The sequence below is a fragment of the Protopterus annectens genome, chromosome 17.part0 (assembly GCF_019279795.1).
Source record: "Protopterus annectens isolate FY-2018-M chromosome 17.part0, PAN1.0, whole genome shotgun sequence".
Taxonomy (NCBI): Eukaryota; Metazoa; Chordata; order Ceratodontiformes; family Protopteridae; genus Protopterus; species Protopterus annectens.
In genome coordinates, this window is record NC_056751.1 from 388,295,091 (window position 1) to 388,322,055 (window position 26,965).

The following is a 26,965-nucleotide window of genomic DNA, read 5'->3' on the forward strand; positions in this document are numbered from 1 at the left end:
AGAGGTCTAAATAAAATTTATTTATTTTATTTATTATTTTATTTATTTTACATTTGTTGACCGGGCTAGTCTAACTGGATACATGTCCATTTTCAGTAGAGGCCCGGGGAGAAAAGCTCCAGACAAAACATTTATACAAAATAAAGATTAATATTGGAAATTACATTAGCAATTTTAAACATTGAAAATCAGAGTATGGAGGGAAAAAAATAAGTAAATTGATCAAACAAAAGAAAAAGAATAATAATAATAATGTTTTTTTTTTTTTTTGTAAATATTAAAATTCTATGCAAACCTTTGTAAACAGGAGAGAAATAGGAAGGTTGAAGAGGAAGTAGGTAGAAGAGAGGAGAAGTCAGAGAGTAAAGAAATGAGATCAGTAATCTACATTAGTGGGGTAAAGGGTCAAAGTGGACCCTAGGGAGTAGGAAGATAGAAGTGAAAGAGGAAGCAGTTAGTCAGGGTTTGTGCAGGGGCATATCCAGTGAGATTTTAGGTGAAGTTTGAGCCTTAGTTTAAAGAGAGAAAGGGATGGTATTTGAGTTAGGTCTGTTGGTAGGAGGTTCCAGTGTTTACCAACAGTGTTTGAGAAAATGCTATCACCTGACAAGTTATTAGACTTCATAGTACAGACAAGTAATCTAGTAGAGGAACGAAGTGAAGTTAGATTTGTGTATGGGGTGATGAGGTTAGTGAGAATTGGAGTATTTTTAGGTTGATAAAAGATTTTATGAGCAATGATGAGTTGGGAAAATGTTAGTAAGTTAGGTAATTCAAGCCAGTTGAGTTGCTTAAGATTAAGACAATGGTGTGTCTTGTATGGGTTGCTGGTAGCAAACCTGGCGATATTGTTATAGGCATGAGAAATTTTTGGAGGTTAGTTCTTTTAAATTAGTATAAATAGATGAAGCATAGAGAAGTGTAGAGATTAAGTGAGAGTGGGCAATGGTGGTTCTGGCTTGAGGAGTAAGGAAAGGTTTGATTCTGTGTAAGGAACCAATTTTTCTGTTCACTGCTTGTATGGTGTTGTTAATGTGAATATCATAGGAGAGGTTGTTGTCGCTAGTCACTCCTAGCAGTTTGGTAGATTGTTCAGGTGTTATCAGGGTGCCTTTGCTAGATACAATAGAGAGATCAATAGGTGGGGACCTATTGGTAGGTGGAAATAGTAGCAGCTTGGTTTTTTTGGCATTGAGAAGAAGGCAACGTTTTAGGAACCATTCTTCAACCATGTTAAATACCCTTTGGGTTATGTAGTGGAGGTCTGAGGTGGAGCTAGCAGAGCATATAAGTGTGGAATCGTCGGCATATTGAATACAGGTGGCCTCTGGGACTGCAATGTGAAGGTCGTTGATAAAGAGAGAAAAAAGAAGAGGTCCTAGAATTGAGCCCTGGGGGACTCCTATGGAGACTGGTAGAAGGGATGATAGTTTATTTTGCCAGACAACTGCTTGTTGCCTATTGTTAAGGTAAGATTTGAACCATTGAATAGCTGGGGGGTCGAGAGCCAGAAGTTCAAGGGTATTTATCAGTAGGGGATGGTTGACCATATCAAAAGCCTTTGACAAGTCGATGAAGAGAGCAGAAGAGAGGGTGCTGTTATTACGGTTTTTATTGATGGTATCAGTGAAGGATAGAAGGGTGGTGGTGGTGCTGTGAAATGGCCTAAAGCCATGTTGGCAAGTAGCCAAAATATTGTGTTTCATTAAGTGGTTAAGTAACTGATGGTGAATACATTTTTCCATGACTTTAGCTAAGGGTGAAAGAAGAGCTATTGGTCTGTAGTTAGAATAGTCAGTGGATTTTCCACCTTTATGAAGTGGAATGATATGGGAGACCTTCCAAATATCTGGGATGATACCTTCATTAATGGTTCTATTTAGTAGGATGGATATGGGAAAGGCAATGGAATTTGCTGCTATTTGCAGATACTCAGCAGGTAGTTGGTCTGCTGAGGGGGAAGAAGGTTTAAGCTTTATGAGGATTTTATAGATAGAGTTAGTAGAGATGGGGTAGAATGTGAAAGTTGGTAGGGTTATAGAACTATGGGAAGTTTGGTTCATATTATCAGAAGAAAGCTGGCTAGCCAAGGACTGGATGGTCTCTGTAAAGTAGGTGTTGAAATTATTCGCAGTTTGGAGTGGGGTGTTTTGGTCAGCATCATGAGGAGATGGTGTACTACAGTGACCAGGTTTAAGGAGACTATTGATGCTTGCCCAGAATTTCTGAGGTTGCTTTTGGTGAGTTTGTTGAAGCTTGCTATAGTAGTTCTTTTTGTCAGATAGTATAGCCCTTTTTGTCATATTTCTTAATTGTCTAAAGATTTGTCTATCAGGAGAGGTTCTGTTAGTTCTCCAGTTATGCCAAGCCTTATTTCTTTGTAGTATTTTATTCTTAGTTTCAAGTGTTAGCCATGGGGCTGGTTTGAATTTCATTCTTATAGATCGTTGGGGCGCATGCCTATCTAGGATGGCAAGAAATTGTGAGTTAAAATATGTCACAGCTTCATTGAGTGGAAGGTTTTTGACAGGTTTCCAATCACAAGCTCTAAGTTCGTTCTGGAAGAGTTCGGGGTTGAATTGTTTCTTAGACCGAATTGTTCTATATGTTGGGGTGATAAAGATATCATTTTTTTGTCTTATTATGTAGGTAAGCATGTGATCACTAAGATCGTCTGGTAAGGTACCCACCTTGTAAGTGGTTGGGTCTTTATTTGTGAGTATCCAGTCTAAGGTACTTTCTTTGTTATTAGGTTTGTTAATTCTGGTCGTTTGGTTGATAGTTTGGTTAAAACCATGAAGATTAATGTGTGTGGAGGGGTTAATGGTATTAATGGTTTTCCAGTCGTAATTGAAGTCACCTAGTACTATTGTTTCTTGTGGGTAGTTTGTAGACACCCATAAGAAATACTTTCAGTAATATGATTCTTAGCAGTAACAATGGATCTGAAAAGGGGATCTTTGGAGTCCCTATGTGACATCAGTATTTCAAAGAACTCCCTTATATGTGGATGTCGGACCCAAGAAAAATGTTATGGTTCAACATCATTTAGGCCACTGTATAGTAAATCTAGAAATACTGAATGAATAAGCTAATAGACTATGCTAATCTCTCTCATACTAACCAGCATATAAAAATGTCCATAGTTTACCACATCAAACATTTTAATGAACATGGGAATGCTTTGGTCATCATTCTTAAAATTAATGCTAATTTCTTTCTTTCTTTCTTCTAAATTTAAATTGTAAAAATACCCCACTGGTGGTTTTACTTAATACAGTTTTAGTACCTGTTTCACAAAGGTTTTCAAATGTAGATAGATTTGGTGTTAAAGTATGATCAAAAGTACTGGGTGTACACCATTCTATTCCTACAGTTATTTTTTATCAAAACTCAAAGCATAAGTTAAATTTAATTAATGAACATATAACCTTAACTCCACCAAATTGTCCCCCCTCCCCTCATAAGAATAAGCAAGAAGCCCTGACTTGGTACTTGTAGCTCAACAGCAGTAAAACCATATGACACAAGATTAAGCACCTTATATTTAGTTGTCAGTTTCTTTATTTGCAAATTCTTGTATATCCATTTCTTGTAAAACATTCTCCTCCATTTTAAATTGTCAGTGCATACTGCCTAACTGTATGTCATCTTTTTCTGTTTCCTGCAGCATGTACAAAGGTAATATAAATGCTGAATCACCATTGTTTGTTTGAAATGTATATTTGCACCTAATTGAACACTCTTTACACGCTTCTCTGAGAGCTGATTAGAACATCTGAGAATCAGTGCTGTGCTTCCTGTTTCAACATCATTGTCCACTGCCTCATTGGTGCCTTCAATCGGACTAGAAGATGGCAAAAAAAATTTAGCTTTCGTAGACATAGTGAGGCTATGTGCAATTCAGTCTTTGTAGGAGATCCTGCCATAGTTTGTTTCCTAATCTTGTGATTTTTTTTTATATAGTGAGCTCATATCTGTTTTAATATTTGAAACAGAGTCAGATTATGATTTGTAAGCAGGAAAAGTGTCATCTAGTTTTATATGACTAAATCTTTCATTTCTCCTTCAAGCAATGACATATTTTGTTCATGGTCTCTTATAAGAGTGTTAATCAGATTGAATCTGACCTTATCAAAAAGTAGTCAATTCTTGATACAGTGGATATTTTGAATTAAGACCATTAGATATTTTCAAATTTCTCTGTCCCTTGGGCGCTACTTTTAACTCCAAACATCATTAAAATGTCATCTTTTCACACTTGGGATTTAAACATGCAAAGTTTTTTTGTTTTGTTTTGTTTTTACCAGATATTCTCATTGTCTGTCAAAATGAAAGTTGTGATTTTATGTCTGAGTCCTTGTTGGTACCATACTTAAATGGCTTAATGGAGGTGTTTAGCTCTCTTTGAATATCAACCAAGCCTGAATGACCTGAAGTACCCTCATGTCCATAATTATTATTTTACATTGGCACCTTAAACTTGAGCAAATTACTACCAGATTTAGGAAAGGAAAGCAACAAGAGACTAATGAATGCATAATTCAGAAAAGATCCAGTATTATCCATGGTCATCCAGCCTTAAACTTGTTAAGAACATTACTGCATGACTCAAGGACAGAATGCAGTGAGAGCTCTGTCTGCGTATTAACTAGCAATGACACTATCATTCATGGCCATTCAGAAGACTCATTATCCTCCACAGCATACACTGAATATTGGTCATCATTGGATATGTGATGCATTTTACTGCCATTTTAAGCTGTAATTTTACTTTATTCCTCAAGTTCTGATAATTTTGTGTGACGGAAGGGCTTAACTGTATTGCATCTGAATAAAAGTGGCACTACATCTGTTTTTGATGTACAGTGGATATAAAAAGTGTACACACCCCTGTTAAAATGCCAGATTTTTGTGATATAAAAAATGAGACCACAATAAATCATTTCAAAACTTTTCCCACCATTAATGTGACCTAAAACCTATAGAATTCAATTGAAAAACGAACAAATCTGTTAGGGGAAACAAATATAAAAAATAAAAAAACGTACAATATGCTGGTTGCATAAGTGTGCACACCCTTAAACTAATATTTTGTTGTGTGTGCACACCCTTAAACTAATATTTTGTTGTGTGTGCACACCCTTAAACTAATACTTTGTTGAACCACCTTTTGATTTATTTACAGTGTTCAGTCTTCTTGGGTAGAAATCTTGTCAGCATGGCACATCTTGAATTGGCAATATTTGCCCACTCTTCCTTGCAAAAGTGCTCCAAATCTGTCAGATTGTGAGGTCATCTCTTCTGCACAGCCCTCTTCAAGTCATCCCACAGATTTTCTATTGGATTTAGTTCTGGGCTCTGGCTGGGCCATTCCAGAACTTTAATTTTCTTCTGGTGAAGCCATTCTTTTGTTGATTTGGATGTATGCCTGGGGTCATTGTCATGTTAAAAGGTGAAATTCCTTTTCATCTTCAGCTTTCTAGCAGACACCTGATGGTTTTGGGCCAAAAGTGACTGGTATATGGAACTGTTCATAATTCCCTCCACCTTGAGTAAAGCCCCAGTTCCAGCTGAAGAAAAGCAATCCCAAAGCATGATACTTACACCACCATGTTTCACTGTGGAGATGGTATTCTTCTGGTGATGCGAAGTGTTGTTTTTGAGCCAAACGTACCTTTTGGAGTTGTGGCCAAAAAGTTCAACCTTGGACTCATCAGACTATAACACATTTTCCCACATGCTTTTGGGAGACATGATGTATTGTTTTGCAAATTTTATCTGGGTCTGGATGTTTTTCTGTGTAAGAATAGGCGTCCATCTTGCAACCCTACCCCATAGTCCAGACATACGGAGAATACCAGAGATTGTTGTCACATGTAGTACAAAACCAGTACTTGCCAGAAATTCCTGCAGCTCCTTCAGTTTTGCTGTAGATCTCTTGGCAGCCTCCCTGACCAGTTTTCATCTAGTCTTTTCATCAATTTTGGAGGGACATCCAGTTCTTTGCAACATCACTGTTGTCCCGTATTGTCTCCACTTTTTGATCATAGTCTTCACTGTGTTTCATGGTATATCCAATGCTGTGGAAATTTTTTGTACCCTTCTCCTAACTGATGCCTTTCAACAATGCTATCCCTTTGACGCTTTGTAAGTTCTCAGCGAACCATGGCTTTTGCTGTAGCAGGCAACTGAGTAAATGTCAGGAAAATCCTACTAGGACAGCTGAACTTTATTTGGGGTTAATCAGAGTCTCTTTAATTGATGGCAGGTGTGTACCCAAGAAGACTGAATGCTGTAATTAAATCAAAAGGTGCTTCAACAAAGTATTAGTTTAAGGGTATGCACACTTATGCAACCACCTTATTGTACATTCTTTTATATTTTTTTCACCTAACAGATTTATTTGTTTTTCAATTGAATTGTACATGTTATAAGTCACATTAAAGGTGGGAAAAGTTTTGAAATTTATTGTGGTCTCATTTTTTTAAATCACAAAACCTGGCATTTTAACAGGGGTGTGTACACTTTTTATATCCACTGTATATCTACTTTAAATTATTTGCCAAGTCCATTAATTCACAGTATTTCTTTCCAAGATTCTGAATTGCACTCATCTCAAGTGTCTCTGATGCATTTTCAGACCTTATCTATTACATTTTTGCATATCAATACTACCCATAAATAGTTCACTTTTCTATCTGTATTAAGTCACTGGCAAACTCTTTTGAGCACACTTATTTTTGCTTTTTCACGTTTGAAAAATGTCCTTTTCTAGCACTCATTCTGTGGTACAGTCTTGACAGAATTAAAATTTCTTCAAATCAGTAACTTATTTCTTGTGAATGTAAGAAGAAGGGACAGCCTATGTCAGCAAAAATGTATTTCCAAGTAGTTGCATCAGACTATTACCTGTTGTTATACTAACCTTCAACAGATCCATTCTACCTGAGCCTTGGCTTCATTTATGGCTTTTTGGAAAAGGTTGAATTGTAGAAGTAGCAACTTAGTCCTCTATACATGCTTTTACAAGGCATTAAAATCCCGATTCCTTCTCCGAGTCTAAATCAGGCTTTGCTAGGACCATTCTGCAGGGGCTCCTGGACTCTTCCCCTTCCACCTTCCAAATTTAGTCAGCTAAGATAATGTACCCTTATAGCTAAGTCTACTGCAGCAGTGACCAGTGTGATAAACAGTTGTAAGTAAACTTACCATAACAGTAGATGTTCGAATGATCACTGCTGAAGTAGCCAATCCCTCCCTCCATTCTCCCTTGTTTTTGTTTGCTGTTTATGCCATGATGTGGATACTTGCTTTTTCCTAACATTATCCTTTCAGGGCTCAGCTTCACTTTCTCTCTTGGCATGAAAGCTGTAAAGGTCTTGGCACCCAAACCTGCCTTTTCAGTCTGCGCAGCATGAGCTGATTAACAGTTTGGGTATGTGGAAGGTGCCCTGAAGCTTTGGAAGCTGGCAGGGTGTTATATCCTTGGCAGTATGCTAAGGCTACTGCAGCAGTGATCATTCAAACATGTACTGTTATGCTAAGTTTACATGCACAACTGCACTTTCCACTGGTTCAGAACATATCCACAGCTTCTGATATGATCAGATCTGTTTTTTTTAATAGCTTTCCAATTTTTGTTAATGAATGGTGCAAGCTACCAAATTCGCAGTCTTTGGCTGTTTTCTTCCACTTAGTAATACCAATAATTGTAACCCATGTAGGACATTTTGTCCTTGTGAAGAAGAAAAGTTGACTAAATCATTAAGTTCCTTCTAGGCTGAAGGCAATTCTTGAACTTGTCTATAAGAACTTTATCATTCTCCTGTTTGAGAGCAGTAAACGGATTAAACATCTTTAAAGCTCCTTCTGCAGCAATGTACAGAAATGTACCATACTATTCCATTTCAGGCTTCTCATCTAATTCACTAGTAGTGAAGAATAAATTAAATTTTTGATCCAAACTTTCAGTCTTCCAAGTTTAAGTGCAGCAAGACATTTCTTCACAGGTGCATTTGTATCTTTTTTCCAACTGCAGATTGCACCTTGGTTCCAAAAACATATTTCTTCATTAGTATTTCTTCATTCTGAATCTAGAGTAAATAAGACAGAAACACACAAAATGGAGTTTAACTTCCAAGAAGTCTGTATCAGAAGTGAACTCTTTGGAATCATAGTGCACTTGTAGGACTTCCTTGTTTCCTTTAACCTGATTATTATGTCTTCATGTACTCTTCTGTAAGGCACTTGTTCAGGTAGAAGTTCACAGACTGCATTCACATCATACAAAGCAGTAATTACTGGATGTAATGATTGATGCCCAAAATTCATTGAAAAGCACAATGTTAAGATATTCCTTATGGTACTACTGTAAAATTGTCTCAGTGGTATAATGTCCCTTTACGTGGAAAATAAGGAAGGTTGTACCATTGCATTTAAGTGCTCTATTAAATGCATTTTTTTGAAATATTAACATGTTGAATTTATGGCACTTTCCATAGGAAATCTGTACATTTGTGTAAGCATAATTTCCTTACAAATGTTGCATTTTCCTAAGAAATATTGATTCATTTTTAGACTTGTTTATCTAGCTTTTCATGTGATTAAGGGGTCATCGCTGAATATTGTTTACTGACCCAGTTACATTTTATTCCTGAAAAGTAACAGCCTTTCTGAACTCATTGTGATAGTGAGCCCTTTTAAGCATTCTACAAACCTGGCAGAGGATGCACCTCTCCATTTTCTTTAATTAGTATAACCTAGTAAGGTTTCTTAATCTGATTTTAAAAAATAGTGATGTCATAGAACTGTGTTAGCTTTACAAGGGTGCCCAAAAGTTAACCTTTAAATAATTTCACTTTTATTGCTAATGATTAAGTGACTTCTGCTCTTCCCAAAACTAAAAACATTAGCTCCATAGGTCCAAAAAGCATTCCAGGCAGTCTGCTTGCAAGTATCAGATACCACATAACCCATACACACCTATATCTGTTTAACTTCAGTCTCTCCACAAAACTCAAGAAAATCCACACCTGTCCCCTCCTCACTCATGGCCCCACAATAGATCCTACTAACTTATGGCAAATCAGTCTTGCTAGAGTTATTTGTAAAGCTGTTGGGGGTGCATTCTTGCTATGTAATTAATGACATAACTGACTTGACCTTTGACACTAATCATGCAACCCAGATGATTTCTTTGACAAGGTCACAAAAACTTCAGATGAGAGCTAGACTGCCCATACTGCGTACCTCAACATTTCTAAAACCTCTGACACCATTCTTCACATGGGCATCATAACGATTCTCTAGTGTTGGCATTAAACTTTACATAGTCCACTTGATAACTGATTAACTTAAGGACTGAATTCATATAGTCCAAGTAGGAGATACCTCCTCAAGCACTGAAACATTGCCAGCAGTATCCTAAAGGATTCAGTCTTTGTTACTTTCTGTTTTGCACTGGGCATTTGAGGTCTATGGGTAACCAATCTTGCAGATGACTGTAAACTGGGTGTTGCTATCAACTCACCCCTTGACATCTAAATTCTTCAACAAGACATAGCCTAAACCTATGTTTACTGCATTAAATAAGGTCTCACCTTAAGTGCTAAGAAGTGTAGAATAGTTACCATTGATATGACCGCTATCCTTTCCTCTTAACATATCACTGGCATCTCTCTTAAAAGAGACCCCATTATTAGATACCAGGGAACCTACATTGACAGTGAGTTGTCTTTTTACCTCATGACCAGAAAGTCCCTTCCCTTTTTTGCAGAGTTTATTTGTCATGGTATCTGCTCTAGGTTCAAGGATGTCCTTGTCCCCTTTATTCCTCCCTTATCAAACCTGTAACTGAATGCAGTGTCAGCTTTGGACTGAGCATCTTGTGCAGTTTGAAAGGCCCTAAAGTATCCAAACTGTAACCCCAAATTGCACATTTTTTTCTCAACTGATGAAGTTTAAATATTATGCCCTCTGATTTGGGAAGTCCAATTATAGACTACAGTCATAGCTGTTTTTGGACTCTGTTTAATTGGTAGCTTGGTAAGTAGACAGTGCACAAATGCGGCAAGGTAACTGTGCTGCCATCCATGAAATGCATTCCTTTAGCACATGATGAACATCAGATAACTTTATTTTTACACTTCATACACATTTGCTGGTTTACTATCATATCACTGAACAAGAGGCAGTCGAGTGATGAGAATGTCAACCCAAAATGTTGATATCCAACATGTCAAAAAGTTAGAATGTCAGAATCACATACCCAAACTTCCTGGTTCAACATAGCAGTAGGTGACCTCACTCACCCATGCTATGCACATTAATGTACCGTTACACTTAACAGTCAAAGGTACATTAATTGTACTGTTTTTGCAGGGGGGGCTACACCACCCTGCACCCCCCACACCCCCTGCTATTTATATATTACAACTCCGAGCTAGCATTACAGTGAGGAAAATGGCAAAGTCCCCAATCCCCATCATAGTGCAGTATCCAATCAATATATCGATCTCACAACAGCGAATGCATACTAGCATTCGCTGTTGCGGGTTTGACATATTTTGAATCACCGTTATGCAACTTTGAAAACTACTTTTTGATATACGAAGTTCGCAAAACAGCATTTGAAATTTTTAATGTAAACCCATTTGCTAACTACTAAATGCTAATGAAAACTTGTGAAGCATCCTGCACTCTAGTCCTTGCCATCAATCAATGCCTGAGTTGGGTATTGTGTCAAATTCCTTGGCCAGGTCAAGATAGGCAGTGTGAACTGATTTGCCTTCTCCATTCCTTATAAGGACTCTAGTCCGTATAATTTCTGTTTTGGTTAGAAAAATGCAAGGAAACAAATGCTTTATGATTTGTTTTGTTTTTTTGTTTTTTAATTTAGTGTAAGTTTTTTTTTTGACAACAAACAGAATTACAACTATTGCTGTGCTACTCAAACAGCAAAATTTTAAAGCTACATTTCATTTTAGTGTATTCAAGAGCTTTGGTAATCAATGAAAACTATGTATATTTGAAACTTTAATGTAATCCTGGAAATGATCAGTACTGACGTAGGAAACTTCCTAACACTGGACATAACACAGTTTGGTTTTGTCAAAGACAGATCATGCCTATTTAACCTGGTAAACTTCTTTGAGGTCACTAAAGCAATGGATGAGGGCATAAATGGTTCACACTGCCTGCTTTCACCTGGCCAAGACAATTGGCACAATCCCCCTTTCAGGCACTGTTGACAAACTAAACAGTTTAGGTATAAACCTTTGTTGCCCAGTGGATACAGGTCACATGAAGTTAGAAATGGGGAGTCCACCTCTACAAAGAGACAAGTCGCAAGTGGAATCCTTCAGGGATTGGTCCTGGGACTGTTTCTTTTTGCCATTTGCTTCTCTGACGTGAAGGCCAATGTCGAGGGCCTCTGGCTGACTACATTTGCAGATGATTGCAAATTAGGAGCAGTCATAGAATCCCTCACTGACACAAATATTCCCAGGAAGGGCTAACACAGACAAATAGACTAAAACTAAATGTCAAGAATTGCATAATAGTATGTTTCAGGAAGTCATCCATACTTGGTAACTATCATACTGATAACACCCCTAAGAGCTGACCCTCCGTTACCTGGGAGAACTACTCTTGTTCCAGTACACTTGCCCAATGCTTTCTGGAATTCATTAATTCCAATGCTCTGGACCAGCTCTTTCTTACCCCCACTAGAGTTAGCATCATCCTTGACCTGGTCATTACTAACATGGGCGACCTTTGCTCTACACCGATAATCAACTCGTCCCTGGTTAGAGCCGACCACAAACTAATTACCTTGGAAATCCACATACCTCCCACCCCCTCACCCCCCACCCCCACACACAAAGGTAACCACAAGGAAAAACTTCTCTAAAGCTAACTTTGGGCTCCTAAAAACAGAGGTGGCTAACTTCATGGCACCCATGCAAATGGAGAATAGTTGCATGACTGCCAAATCATACACCAATGCACTGTACAAACACATACACAAATGCATGGATCACGCCATACCCAATAGAACCAAGATGCTCTCCTCAAAAAAAGGAAGCCAATCTGGTGGCCCCCTGCCATAAACAAACTCTACAACAGAAGGAGGAAACTGATGCGGAATAAGACTGGAAAAACTCCCTTATCAGCCTCAACAACAGATTGAGATCCCTCATCAAATCCTCTAAAGCTAGCTATGAAAACAGAATTGCAGCAAATAGTAAAGACAACCTCAAGGCCTTGTATAGTTATGTAAAGAATCTCCATGACAATGCCCAGATTTGCTCTGAGCTACTGCACAATGGTACCTCCTATGCTGAGCCAACAGATAATTGCCAGTATACTGGTTGACAGATTCAGTGCTAACTTTACCCCCCAAAGGACCAATCACAATACCAGTAGATTGCCAGGTCCCTAGTATTACTGCTGCACAGGTTAAAACAGCACTGTCCCAAGGCCAAGAATACAGCTTTTATGAAACCTGACAATATCCCTGGCTGTGTTCTACATGAACTACAGAGTGAACTGGCACCTCACCTGTGTGCCCTGTTCAGTCACAGCCTCACCTCAGGCTTTGCCCCTACCGAATGGTGCACTGCTACAGTCATCCCTTTCCACAAAGGAGGAGCGACTACAGACCCTGAGAATTATCGCCCCATTAGCCTGACAAGTCTGATATGCAAAGCTATGGAACGCATCGTCATGGACCTAATAAACAAGGATATAGGGAATCTCCAAACTCTGGATCCTACACAGTTTAGTTTTGTGAAGGGTAGATCATGCCTGCTCAACCTGGTCGACCTCTTGAAGTCAGTCACCAGAGTTGTGAATGAAGGCAAGGTGGTTCATACAGCTTACCTTGATCTGGCCAAGGCCTTTGATACCATTCCCCACTCACGAATCGTACAAAAACTAACTAAGCTAGGCATCAACCCTATATCACTAGGTGGGTTGCAAACTGGATTACAGATAGAACCCACAGTGTGAAAGTAGCTGACTCCAAGTTAGACTGCCAACCAGCAACGAGTGGAGTCCTACAGGGTTCGGTCCTGGGCCCTCTCCTGTTAGCTATATACTTCTCTGAAGTCCAGGCCAACACAAGGGGAATCTGCCTGACAAAGTTAGCAGACAATTGTAAGTTGAGAGCTGTTATTAACTCACCAAGTGATGTTGACATCCTACAGAAAGGTCTCAGTGAGACCAATGACTGGTGTTAGAACCATGACCTTAAGCTCAATGCCAAAAAATGTGTCATCATCCCCTTTGGGAAAAATCCAGTTCCCTTGAATTACCACATTGATGGTAGTCCACTGAACACAGAAGGCGTTATAAGACATCTGGGAACACAGGTTGACAGCAATCTCTCTTTTGACCACCACATTGCCATTGTGGTCAGAATGTCCTTCTATGTGGCGCATCTCATTACTTAGGGTTTTGCATCCAGGAAGAAAGAGGTCATTGTCTCCCTCTACTCTTCCCTCTTTAGGCCAATCATCGAGTACAATGCCCCATTTGGCATGTACCTCCCTAGACACCTGCAACAACTGGAGAGGCCACAAAAGTACCTCACAAAGAGGATCCTAGGCCTTAAACATTTATCCTATATGGACAGACTCAAAAAACTCCAACTATTCTCTGTCTCATATTGCCTACTTAGAGGCGATCACTGCTTGACTTACAAAGCCATGTCTGACCCATCTCTGTTAGAAATGCTACATCTAAATAAATCCCAATCCGTCCACACCACATGCTCCAGAGACCTCAACCTCATTACCACAATCAACAGAACATGCTGGAGGGATAGGTTTATAACCCAGATACTGCCCATGCTATGGAATAGACTTCCCATACATGTCAAGCACAGCACTTCACTGGCCCTCTTCAAGAGAAATCTTGAGTGGGTGGGAAATGTAAAATTCACCCCGGGGATCACTCCAGTGGCTCTGCTTGACAGAGGCACTAGGAACTAAGGGTGGGTGGCATGATGCCAGGGTAATCCTATGGGCTACGCTTGTATAGGCTCCAGGGCCATTAGCCTAGTACACACCTATGAACCTATAAGTATTCGGGGACTTTGGGATACACATAGACAGTAATCTAATCTGTAACCATCATGTGCCTACAGTAGTAAGGAAATCATTCTATGTTGTGCAACCTATAAATAAAGGTATGACATCTAGAGCCAAGGAGGTTATTGTTCAGACCTATCATTGAGTACAACACCCCCTTTGGTATATACTTAACCAGGCACATCCAGCAATTGCAGTGTCCATAGAGGTTCTTCACTAAAAGAATACAGGGCATAGGTAACATGTCCCATGCAGACCACCTCAAAGTCCTATCCCTGTATTCTGTCTCCTACAGGCTGTTCAGGGGAGATCTATGCCTGGCATTCAAGGTGTTGTCAGACCCCACCCAAATGGACAGTCTCCATAGCTGCAAAACAAACCGCACCAGAATGACCCATTATAGTTTGACTTTGATATAAATAGGACCTGCTAGAGAGACAGGTATGTATCCCAGAGAAGTACCCCTTCTCTGCAGAGATCTTCCCTAACCCATTTCAAATATAACTTGGTCAGTTGCTGGGGAACAGGAAATTTATCCCTGGTTTAGCATCTGTGTCTCTTATGGACGCAGGCAGCCTCTAAATTGTTCTTCTCCCAGGCTTCTGCTTGTAAATATTTTTTCTCCCAAGTCCTTCCTTACACTTATCAAGGGTACCAGAAAATATCAGAGATTTTTATCAAGGCTGCCAGAAATTATCAAAGATTTGAGATGCGTGGCTAGACTTAAAAAGGCCCTTATGGTTGCTAGCCTGGTACACACATGTGAACCTATCAACCTATGCATATTTTTATTAATTGAATTATCTTCTGTGATCCAGTTACCAATAGAAGTTGCCTTTTGCCGTTGAGCAAAAGCATGCACAAAAGCAGTTAGTTAAAAATTGTGAAAGGTTTAATGTGCACTGTGTAAGGACTTGCCATATAGGTACCAGTGCAGCATCCTGACTGAGAAAGTATTGTGGGAACAAATTTGTGTGGAAGGTATGAAAACAATGTGTGTACTTCTAAAGTAACTAGATTTTTGAATATAAAGAAACATCCTCCTGTAACAATTACATTTTGTTTTCAGTCTTAATCTTACTAAGAAAATGAAAAAAAATGGAAATTTAAATGTGCCTTACATTCTTTTCTTTCTGCTTCTCCAGGGATCATATCCATCATTTCTGCATGCCTCCTATTTATTGTGGGTTTAGCAATCACCTTGATTTCGTGTTACTGCCAGAAGAAAAATTGCTGCTCAGCTGGTAAGTATATAGAAAAAAGAAATTACATGTGTATAACTGTATGTTTACATGTGAGGACATGTGCACAAGTCAGCAGTTATCTAACAGTGTTCAAACCTCTTTAATCTCTTTTTCTTAGAAAAGCAGAAATCTGAAGAAGATGGCGATGTGCCCACGGTAAGACCACAGTTCATAATATTGGGGTAGAATTGTATCCTGTTGTCATATATTTGTCCAGCTTATTTTATTGCAATGGTCAGCAATACATGACTGCTAAAATACTAACAACTCAAATGCAAGACAACGAGGTTGGTTTGCTGGAAGATGTCAATACTTCCTATTTAAGGAATGATAAATGCTCTGAAACAAACATGCACTCTGTAACGGATTATTTCTTTTATCGTGGAAAAACACTTTGACATTTTGGCAGTGTTAGGCATTATTTTCAGCACATACACACACACACACACACACACACACACGCGCACACACACACACACACACACACACACACATACACACGCAAAATGTATATGTATAGATATGTATGCACATGCATACACACATAGGTGCACATATATAAATGAAAAATGTATGCTATATATGTATATAAACCAAAGGGTAAAAAGGTTACACAGCAAACCATTCAGTAAAAACTGCAAGAAAAACCTAGACAAGCTAGATTAAGCAGTTATTTGCTTATGTCCCATGGACTTCCATTACAGGATGTTTGAGGGTATCACAGCGGTAGCGTTGTTGCCTCACAGCAAGAGGTTCTCCTGTTTGATTCTCGACTGGAGTGCCTTCTGTGTGGAGTCTGCATGTCCTCCCCGCAATCGAGTGGCTTCTGAAAGACATGCGTGAATGGGCGTGCCTTCGCTGAAGGTTGGGCGACGGGCTGGCAACTCAGCACCATAAAAATCTACTGCCAATCATTAGCAGACCGGAGTTCCGCTGTGGCAACCCCTAACCGGGAAAAGTCGAAAAAACAAACAACAACACAGTGAAAATTCTAGCTTGGCTGGGTTTTTTTTCAGTATGCATGTATGTATAATATATATATATGTATATATATGTATATATATATATATATATATATATATATATATATATATATATAAGGATTCACTTTATAATCTTGAAATACTGAAATCTCGAACTTTAGTATCTCGAGACCTATAAAGCTGATCATTCACAATATGGAAACCCCAAAAGCGTGAAATTCATAATCGCGACTTTTAAATACAGCCTCCACCACACAAACTTGCATACATACACCTTGTTCCCCACACAACAACAAACAAAAAAACACACACAAACACAACAACACAAATACACACACCTACCCTACATATAAGAAGGGGGCAAGCCCCCCAGCACCCCTGCTACTTATATATACTAACTCCGAGGTCGCACTAAAAAGACAAAGACAATAAACCCACCATTACATACTCTATATTCTCCTTGCACAAACACACACCACATACATACAAACATCACCACTCTCAACACTTACACACTCACACTCAAACCTACCTACCTTAACCTACACCTAAAACTTCACAAGGCGCTCACATACACTCAGATCCCTACACAAAACCCTTTAAAAAATCACTTACGTGAATATCCACATAAATTCACACAACGGCAGGCAAACCATATCCCACAGCACACTGCACCTTACAAACACAGCAAATCCCACGTACCGCGCCACCACAACTGCGAATTCGAGACTTTGAATTCGATCAAGTGCAGTTTCACTCAACTGCACTTTCGGCACTTTAGTCTCGAGATACTGAAATTCGAGATTTCAGTATCTCGAGATAGTAAAGTCCTTTTATATATATATATATATATATATATATATATATATATATATGTATATGCATGTATATCTGTTTATGTAGACACTCCTACACACACTTGGATAGCTATATAGATGTAGGTATTTGCATGTAATGTACACACATACAGTGACCGTTTCACGTTTTGTACATCTTATTTACAGTGAAGCATAAACAAAATGAAAACTACTTTATAAGGAAAGATCTCTTAAATAAAAATAAAGACAGATATTCAGAAGCAACTAGCTGAAAGTGTTAGATTAAATTGTAAGGTGAGTAGTGGTGAATAGTACTAGGCCAGTTGAGAGAGACAACATCCCTGTGAGCTAGCATGATAAGCATCAAATGCAAATGACAATGTAATGATATGGGAATGAGCAGTATTGTGCTAATAAGGTCAGTTGCGGATGAGGATAAACAGCATGGTGGAGCAATTCAGAGCATATAAAATTCTGCAATGAATTGTATCAGGCAGCAAATATTTACACTGTCATTTCTTGGTGAACAGAGAGGCACCATGCTGAAACACTAGGAGTAATTTCTGAATTAGCTGACCAGTATATGTTAAGGGCCATCCTTACAGACAGTGTCCTAAACAGTACACCTTGCCCTCCATATTGCACATGAATCTGATTGTCCCAGTCAGGCTATCACTTCCACAACAGACATTGTCAAATGCTGTTGTGTGGACAAAAACACTGTACAGGAGCTTGTAGACATGTACCATTCTCATGAGGAATCCCGTGGGATCCCTGTAATACCACTCCATGTGGACACCAAGATATGTGTTGTGTTGACCATCTTTGCTTCAGGGGACCTTCCAGTGGCCATTAGGAACATGGTTGTTTCACAGGCAGCCACCTTAAGAATACTACATCTGTTCCCTAATGTTATGTTGTAATGTGTAGGAGCATATATGGCTGACATGGACTGCAGAGGACAGAGACATACTTGGATGTCGACAAGCTACTGTACATGAAACAGCTCATTTCTTTGAAGTTGTAGGGAGCCATTGATTGCATCCACAGCACTGTCAAGACCCTGCCTAGCCCACACCGATACCATTATGACAAATGAAAGGGCTTCCACTCTGAAACGTACCACATAATGTGCAACACATAGGGTACTGTATACAGTATGTCTGTGCATCATTCAGGCAGTTCCCAGGATTCCCACATCTGGCACACATCACACCTCTACCAGCAGTTTGTGTGAGGTGACTTTCCACAGGAACATCTTACTGACAAAGCTGGATATGCCCTTGTGCCATAGCTTATGACACAGGTATGGAGCCCCAGCGCATGGCTGGGATGACATTCAGCCATGTAGTATTTCAGATCCACATCATCATCAAATGCATGTTCAGATTGTTAAAGGAAGATTTTTGCTGTTTAAGTTCTGCTACTGGTGCTCTGCAGTATGTTCTGTTGACTTGCAGTAAAATATCTGATATCTTTGTAATGCTGTCTAACATGGTGGTACACAGACAGCTAGAGCAGGAGATTGCAATCGGAGGATGAGACAGAGTGGAGTCAGTCTAGGAAGAGATGCCAGTTTAGAAACTGTCAGAAGAACTAGCTGCTGGAGAAGGCCATGAAAGTAGGAGGCGAGTGTTGTATGCTGTGGCAGTGAGAAAGAGTTTCTGCTCCACCACTACAGGCCAGAGTAGATACACTAAAGATTAAAACTGATGCATGCAGTACTATACCCAGGCTGTGATGTACTTTGCATTGATTGGCTGCACTGTTCATCACATATTACTCTTCCATCGCAACTCGTATTGCAAGGATTAAGTGTAGTTGTCATCATCTACATAGAAGGGAAGAAGTACAGTGACAGGAGTCAGCAATGGGTACATCGGTCAAATGTGGAGGACTGTGTATGTGGAAGGGAGAATGTTAAACGGCCATTTTTTGTGGGAGTTGAGTATACTGTTCATTGAAGAAGTTATGTTTCCTGAGGGGGATGCTGGTGATCAGATGTTGTGGGTGTTTGCTTAGTTCTGTTTCCAGGAAGCACAGCTACTGCAGATGTCATTGTGCTGTGGAGACCGGTGTCATTGTATCTCAGATAGGAATGGCACAGACCTTAAACATCCTCAGTCACGGTTGTATACTGTCCCAGCAATGGTACTGCTAGTAACAAGTCCTAGAAAGAACGGTTATGCACTGTGTGCCCATGACTTTTTGGCTTTGATGCATGCATGACTAACATGCATGCTGTGTCTTTGGAGTTGTCCATACCGTGGTACACTAGGCTCACCACTCGTAGGAATTTGTGACCTTGATCTGCACACTCTGTTTGGTATACCCACATTGGAGGCAGGAAAGTGGCAGTCACAGGAATGGGGCAGCCTTTACACAAGAAGGCAGGTGATCCCATGGTGGAAGCAGAGGCACCCATGTGCCTGTCCACCACACCAGTTAGTTAGTCCAGGCATTGCATTCTTGTACTTCATCACACAGGCTGCATAGTACAACAATAATTTCTAACGTGCCCATGATGGCATTTGCTGTACCTGGATAACTGTTCTGCATATCCATTGTATAATACCCAATTGTGCTACCTAGTTTGGACAATGAATGAATGCAATGCATTGGATGACCACTGGTCCTCTGCTCTTGACTGCTGTCTCCATGCTCTCTGATGGCACTACTCCTCTTTGGTGGTACATGATAAGCAGGAAATGAGGGTGCTGCCAGTGTGGAGCATCCAAGAAGGTTCTGTCCTTGCACACCCACAGGAAAGATGTGAATGTGTTCCATCATCAACATAACTGTGCCACTGAACATGTGTGGCAGTGTGCCCACCACAGTTACCATTGCCAGCAGTAACATTGTGACCTCAGACTGGATCGTAATTAAGTTTCCATCATTGTCATGCTCTAATGCAGCACTGATATCAGGCATTACCTGCTCCACATTGATGGACCCAATTACCATAGCAGATATGAAAGCAGACTGATAAACATCCATGTGTAAAAATGCTAATATGTGGCAATCCCATTCCCCAGTGCTTTCTTGAAGTTCTAAGTAAGCGTGTATGCAGAGAATGAAATCAAAACTTGCCTTGTGATGTATGGCAGTGTGCCTTTAGGGGAGACATAATGGTATTTAATATTCATACGCTCATAGCACTGGCTTATCACAACAGCATGTTGTTGACATAAGGAAATACCAAATCAAGTGCATCCCCAACAGAGGCACAAGATAGTGCGACCAGTTCACCATGCATAAAAGAGGCCTCTTCCAGGTGTCAGAGTTGTTTCATTCTGTCCAGACAGAGACACTAGGAACACTTTCATGGCAGTGATGGGGTTCTGTGGTGGGAGCCCCTCACTCATGGCAATCCTCTCTCTTGTGCAGTGACTTAGGCCATCATGCACACATGCAAAATCATATTGGTGACCCTACATGGAGCAATACTTCACCCCCCACTTATATGAATGTCACAGTTATTGGGTCACCTTCCTCACCTGCCACTGGCCTGTTTGCCACAAACACTTCAGTGCAATGTAAACCTTTTTTTTCTGAGATCCACTCACTATACTTTTGAAAAATAGGTAGTACAGTGAACAGTTAATTAGTGTCAATTAATGGCCAGCCTATTAGAAGTCAAGATTAATTAAGTGTGTTTTACTTAGATGTATTTAAACTGAAGATTTGTATGTGTAACAGATTCTGATGAAGTCTCCATATGGGAGATGAAAGCGCTTAATCTGTTTTTTTTTGTCAAATAAATTGGTGTCTTGAAATGTTTTACCTAGTGGTCTATTGGACTTGGACCTTGAATTTATTGAAACTGAGTTTCCACGTTTTATTAAGAGGAAAACCTTTATTGTTACTGGAGAACAGCGCCTATAACTGCATTTTTTCTGTTTGGAAGTTGTGTGCTTTTCAGTACAGTGAACACCACAATGGTGGCAGCTGTTAATAATACTACTATTTTGGGGCTTGTAATGTGATGGTTATGCCAGTGAGGCAGTTTTGGTTAATTGTGTCTGAAATGCACAGTTAGTACACTGCATACACAGCTGTACACTTTGTATGCAGTACACTGTGGCCCTGCTAAGTGTACAGTAATTATAGACTACAAACTGGTCTGCACATGCCTGAGCAGCTGCATGACATTGATGTGGCTGTAGTCTGCTTGCAATTTTCACCATGGCCTATATGACCATTATGACTTCTCAGTGCTATTATTTATGGCATGTTGGCAAGCTACTGTACATTAAGATGGCTTGGAGAGGTGCAGTACTTCATGTGATGAGTGCAACTTTGAGCCCCCTTTCTGTATATCTGTTTTTGTTACATGACACTGTTGTAGCATTAGACTACATTAAACTGCCATGTTGCCTTTCATGTAGTTTCTGCACTGTACATCCCCACAAATCTACTACCATTTTCCTCTTGTATCAACCTGTCAGGTGACCATGGTTTCTTAAAGGGCTGAGAGTGAAAGGGCTGCCACATGGTAAAGTAGGGAGACCAAAACCTTTCTCCATCTTCTGTATTGGCACCACTATGTGTGCCTGCATTCGACCCTAACTTTGAGTATTTGTTTCTTGATGAAGTGGTACTCAAAAAATGTCTGTGCTTATAAGCTGTGTTTGTGTTTGTCCATGTGTACATATTTGAACACACACAGACACATGTACATATGTATTGTGTAACATGTTGAGTCTTATAAATATTGTATGAACTGCAGTATGCTGCTGATGAAAATAATGTGTATAGGCGTTTAAATGCTTTCTGAATATTCAGTATTTTGGGGAATGTGGGAATATTATCATAGTGATTCCCACAGCTATTAGATAGATAACTGGCAATTAAGCCTAGGTGACTTAGCATAATTGAGAGTATCCAGGGGAGTAAATTCATGAAGATAGCTTCTCTCTGAAGGAACAGTTGAGAGGTCCCAAAAGGAAAACATAGAAGAGTGGAATGAGTAATGGCCCAGTATGATGTGGATGCCTGACACTGCCTTACCAAGTCTCACAGAGTGATGCCACAGGAATTATCCCACTCTAGGGAGCAGAGCTAGCATCAGTACAGTGACCTGAAAAGGTACCATGCTAACCCCTTCCACCAGTGGGAAGAAGAAGTAAGGAGGAGCAGTCTAGAGTCCTACAGTACGTTTCAGTATCTGGAAGTTGCCTATATTTTAGTAATCATTCTTGTGCAGTTATATACAGCCATTCACGTTCAGGGACATCTTTTTTTTTCCTTTTCTGTTTTTCTCTCTTGTCTTTTTTTCAGCACCTGGTGAGAAAAATCAGCTGATACTCCAGAAGAGGCATCAACACCTGTCCAGTCATCAGGATACATGTATTGGATTGGTATTATTCCTGCATGTTTCGAGTCACTTGCATCAATACAAGTATATGCAGTGCTGCTAATTAGTTTCATCATTTCTTACAGCTTTGCTTGTCATATCCTTTGTAACTACAAGTGGAGCTCTTCTTGTGTCCCTCCTTACAACCAGGTATTCCCAGCAGTATCATGGTAATGCATACTGGGCTGACAGTAGGTGTGCCACCACCATGATGCATGTCATATGCTTTGGTACATGTGCAGTTGACCTTTGTCAGTGTCATGTCCCTATCTGTCCACCTTACCATGCATTCATAATGTCCTTATCAGCCTGATGTGTTGCTGTTAGACTGCCCTTTCGACCATCAGTGCCTGTGCTGGTTACACCTGGCATAACATGAGAGTGCAGATGTCGGGTGATGTTCCCCTATGACTGACGTGTTGGTGTAGTATTACCACAAGGGTTAGGTGTCCCATTTGTATTCAGTTTAGTATTCCTTGGTGGAGTACACTTGGTGTGGTTCCACCTAGTGACACGCATATCATCCTATGGCAACATTATACATTATATGGTCCCAGCTAGTGCCATGCATCTCATTATATGGCAGCATTTGACTGTCATCTGCTCCTAAGCTCCTTAGAGCTGTGCATTGCATTTGTTCAGGATTGTTTATGCCCAGGTTCTGTGCCTCCTTCAAAATTACTGGTTGCTGTTCATGCACTGGCCAACTGTCTTACACAAAAGTGACTGGTTACTTTGTATCTAATATTGCCCCTTGTGACACACACACACACACTTCTGAAGTATATTTGCTTCAAGCCTGTATGATAGTTTTGCCTTGCCAGTGCATGGTTAACTGCATTTTTAGTTGGTTTACCATTGGTTTTGTCTTTATCTATGTCATCATCTGCTTTTCTCATTTGTTCTTGGTTTTGTTTACTAACTAACTTTAATACTTTATGCAGTGTCACTTGTGGCAGTGGGTAAGGTGCAGCAGTGATTACAGGCGTGTGCACATACATCACTGTCACTCTCTGCAGAGTGATGACCATCATCCTGTACATGGTGGTTCTGGTGCTGTTTCTTCTATGGGGTAGACTTGCTATTAGTGGTGTCACCTGCAGGGATCCTCCAGTTTCACCCATCAGGAGGGGGAAAGTTTGGTGACTGTCTTGGTGCACAGGCTGATGAACCACCCACATTGGCAGTCTGGAGCTGGTCTTTGTGTGATTCACAGTCACACAGCTTCTTGGAGGTAACTGACTTCTGGCTGGGTGCAGCAATGTGCATTATAGCAGTCAGCCATCACCCACCCTTTCCATTATCATGGTGTTTCTTTCCTTGTGTGTCATTTCCTCCCCAGTTTATATATCCATTCCTCCCTATCACTACTTTTTCCCTCTGTCAGTGTATCTCTTTTGTGGTCTCACCATTTGTGTAAGTACCTCTCATATCCATCTTTGTTTGTCCTTTGTATTGGTTTTGCTAGCTCTGCTGCCATTCCTGTTCCATCCCCCATTCTGTCTTCCCCTTCTACCCATCTTGACAGTATTTAAAAATGGCATCCGTCCTACAAAAAATATGCCACTCTCCACCTCTCGTAATAATCCTTTATTAATTGTTGCATTTTTTTGCACTTTAGTAAAGTTTTAAAGCTGAACTGTTTCCACTGCAGCTGTAGTACTTAATTACATTGTGTTTGCTAGTTTTACTAGACAGTAAATGTTTTCTGAATGTTCAGTAATTTGGGGAATGTGGGAATATTATCAGAGTGATTCCCACAGCTATTAGATAGGTAACTGGCAATTAAGTATGTGTAACTTAGCATAATGGAGAGTATCCAGGGGGTAAATTCATGAAGATAATTTGTAGTGAAGCAGGTGTCTAAGAAATAGATTGTGTGGTTTCCCTGCACTTGAGCTCTAAAACCAGCATTTTTTTACATAGAGGTTTTTCCTGACTGCACTCTTGTGGTAGAAGTGTGCAGTAGCAAACCTGTTTGAATTGGGGAATGCTGCTTTAAAGCTTATTGTGGGTTTTCTTGATTGGTTTTTAGGACTTGCTGTTATAAAACTTGATTTTATGATTCTGTACAAGCCCACTGTTTGCATGGATTTGTGCTAAATTTCTCAGAGCTACTCATGGTGTGGCTACGTTATCTGAGAGTTACAGAGACTTTGCTGCAAAGAATGAAAACAAGTATCATTTTGTACTTCTGTTGATTATTTTTACTGTATTTCATAAGAATCGTGTTAATTATTACATTTCCCGCACTATACTACAGTTTCAAAAATTAACTGTTTCTACTGCTGCTATAGTACTTAAATTGTGTCTAGTTTTACAGGACTATAGTATCTAGATTGTTATATTTACCTGCACTTGAACTCTAAAACCAGCATTTTTACATTAAGAAGGCTTTATAACTGTACTCTTGTGGTAGAAGTGTGCTGTAGAAAACCTATCTGGATTGGAGACTGCTGGCTGAAAGCTTATTGTGTGCTTTCCTGATTGGTCTGTTAGCCTTGCTGTTGTAAAACTTGTTTTTCTGATTAAGCCCAGTGTTTACGCTAAGCTGTTCTCCGCACAGCGGCTATTAGCATTATCCTGTATAGACGCAAATGCTTTCAAGTTAAAATTTCCCTTAGAATAACCATCTCTGCAACCTTCCCCACTCCTGCTGCATTAGGAGTATCAGTTGCGTGCAGAGCAGCATCGCCTTGTTGGATAGTCGCAATTCACACTTATGTATAGCACCCATTCTTCATTCGTGTTCTTTCATCTCAGTCCAGTTAAATCTACCCACTCTTTCATATATTCATTACATTTTTTAACAGACATAGCTGTCAGTTAGTAGTGAATCATATTACTTTGTCAAAAGAGCATAAGCATAAAGAAACAGATTTTCGCAGTGATAAGAACTTCCTAGCTGCAGTTGCAAATTAAGTATTCCACATTTCATCAATTTGTTCCACATTGTGAGATAAGATGTAGTGTTCCACATTTTGAAGATAGAGGATTGAGTCTTATGTTCAAAAATAAAGGAGGGGCAAAAGCTAAACGTCAAGGAGAGATTCTAGATATTACTGCTGTACACTTAGTTGCTAGAATAACAGGTTTTACATTAGCATGCGGTAATTGAAGGATATAAAACTCAAACGTTTGCCATTATTCAGCGACTGCAATCTTCGGTGATTTGCTAGAAAACCACATATTTTACAAGGGGCAGACCACAAATATGAGACAAAATCAGGAACAGATATGAAGTGTGCAATGCAAATTTTTTATTTTTTTAAGTAATTATTCCTAATGTCTTAAAAAGACCCACTGGAAACTAGTGCACTGCTTATCCTCATTCATGTTTCCAGTACTTTTTTTTTGAGAAAATATACATTAATTTAACAAATTTTTCACTGTGTGTGTGTGTGTGTGTGTGTGTGTGTGTGTGTGTGTGTGTGTGTGTGTGTGTGCGATAAGTTATTTAGTTATTTCCATACCACTTTTGTTGACTGTACATCTCCATGTCTGGCTTTGGGATGATCATTACAAGGATGAGGTTACATTATGTTTCTCAGGAGTGTTAAGAATTAAAGGGTGATAATAGAGAACAAGCATGACTTAGAGGTCAGCTGACCATTATGGTATACATTAATGGCCGGAATATGTAGATTTGTACAACTTGCTTAAATATATGATCGTTTATTTGAAAAGAACATTCTTCATGGTTATTGGGTGCTATGGCTGGCAATGATGCTTATACTGTATGGGTGATGGTGGGGGGTGAAGGATTTAGTTAATCTTCAGAAACTAACATAATATTACATTGGCATATGTCAAACTACTTGAACACCATATTATTCTGAGATTCATAGAAAGCACCGGAAAGGTCCATTATTCTCCATTATCACCCCTCATTCTCCAGTTACCCACTTTATAGGAATCATGTATATAATAGAACTCTAAGATAAAGCAGCTAACCAGAGAATGGCTGAATTATTTAAATTATCCTTCTTCCCTAATAATAGACATGTTTAGCCACTCTTTGTCATGCTACTATGTCAGGTGAACTCTAGAGAATGGTTGCTCTGAGCAACCAGCCTCAGTGCTATCCCAGGATATTACCAGGACTAGATGCTCCTGATTTTCAAGGACATTTTGTTTCTTACAGCTATTTTCTTAAATACTAGCAGGGCACCAAATGTATATGTGGGTAGTGGTAACAGATACATTTTTAATTGCTTTATTAATTTTTTATAGTCATCGGGTTTGGGAGTGACCATGCCTGTGAATGATAGTAACAAGGTAAAATACATTAATATATCTGTTATATCTTTAATTTTCTTTACAGTCATACATTTGAGGTGATTGCTGGGCGGGGGGGGGGGGGGGGGGTAGTTGTGCAGAAGCAACTCGTGTGAAAAATAATGAAGCTAAAAACCTGTATGCATCTAGCATTCATGCTTTAAAAAGTTGACTCTGTACCCTCTCTTAT

The 26,965-nt window shown here is 39.6% G+C and overlaps 1 protein-coding gene across 2 annotated transcripts in view; it reads left to right on the forward strand.

Annotated features, from left to right (window-relative positions):
• Nucleotides 1–26,965, forward strand: part of LOC122791827 (tumor necrosis factor receptor superfamily member 1A-like) — a 323,895-nt gene that overhangs the window by 187,887 nt on the left and 109,043 nt on the right. For both annotated transcript variants that reach the window (XM_044059790.1, XM_044059791.1), the window contains exons 6-7: nucleotides 15,242–15,340; nucleotides 15,459–15,496. In XM_044059790.1, coding sequence (XP_043915725.1) covers nucleotides 15,242–15,340; nucleotides 15,459–15,496 — 137 coding nt within the window. The remainder of the gene's footprint in view (nucleotides 1–15,241; nucleotides 15,341–15,458; nucleotides 15,497–26,965) is intronic.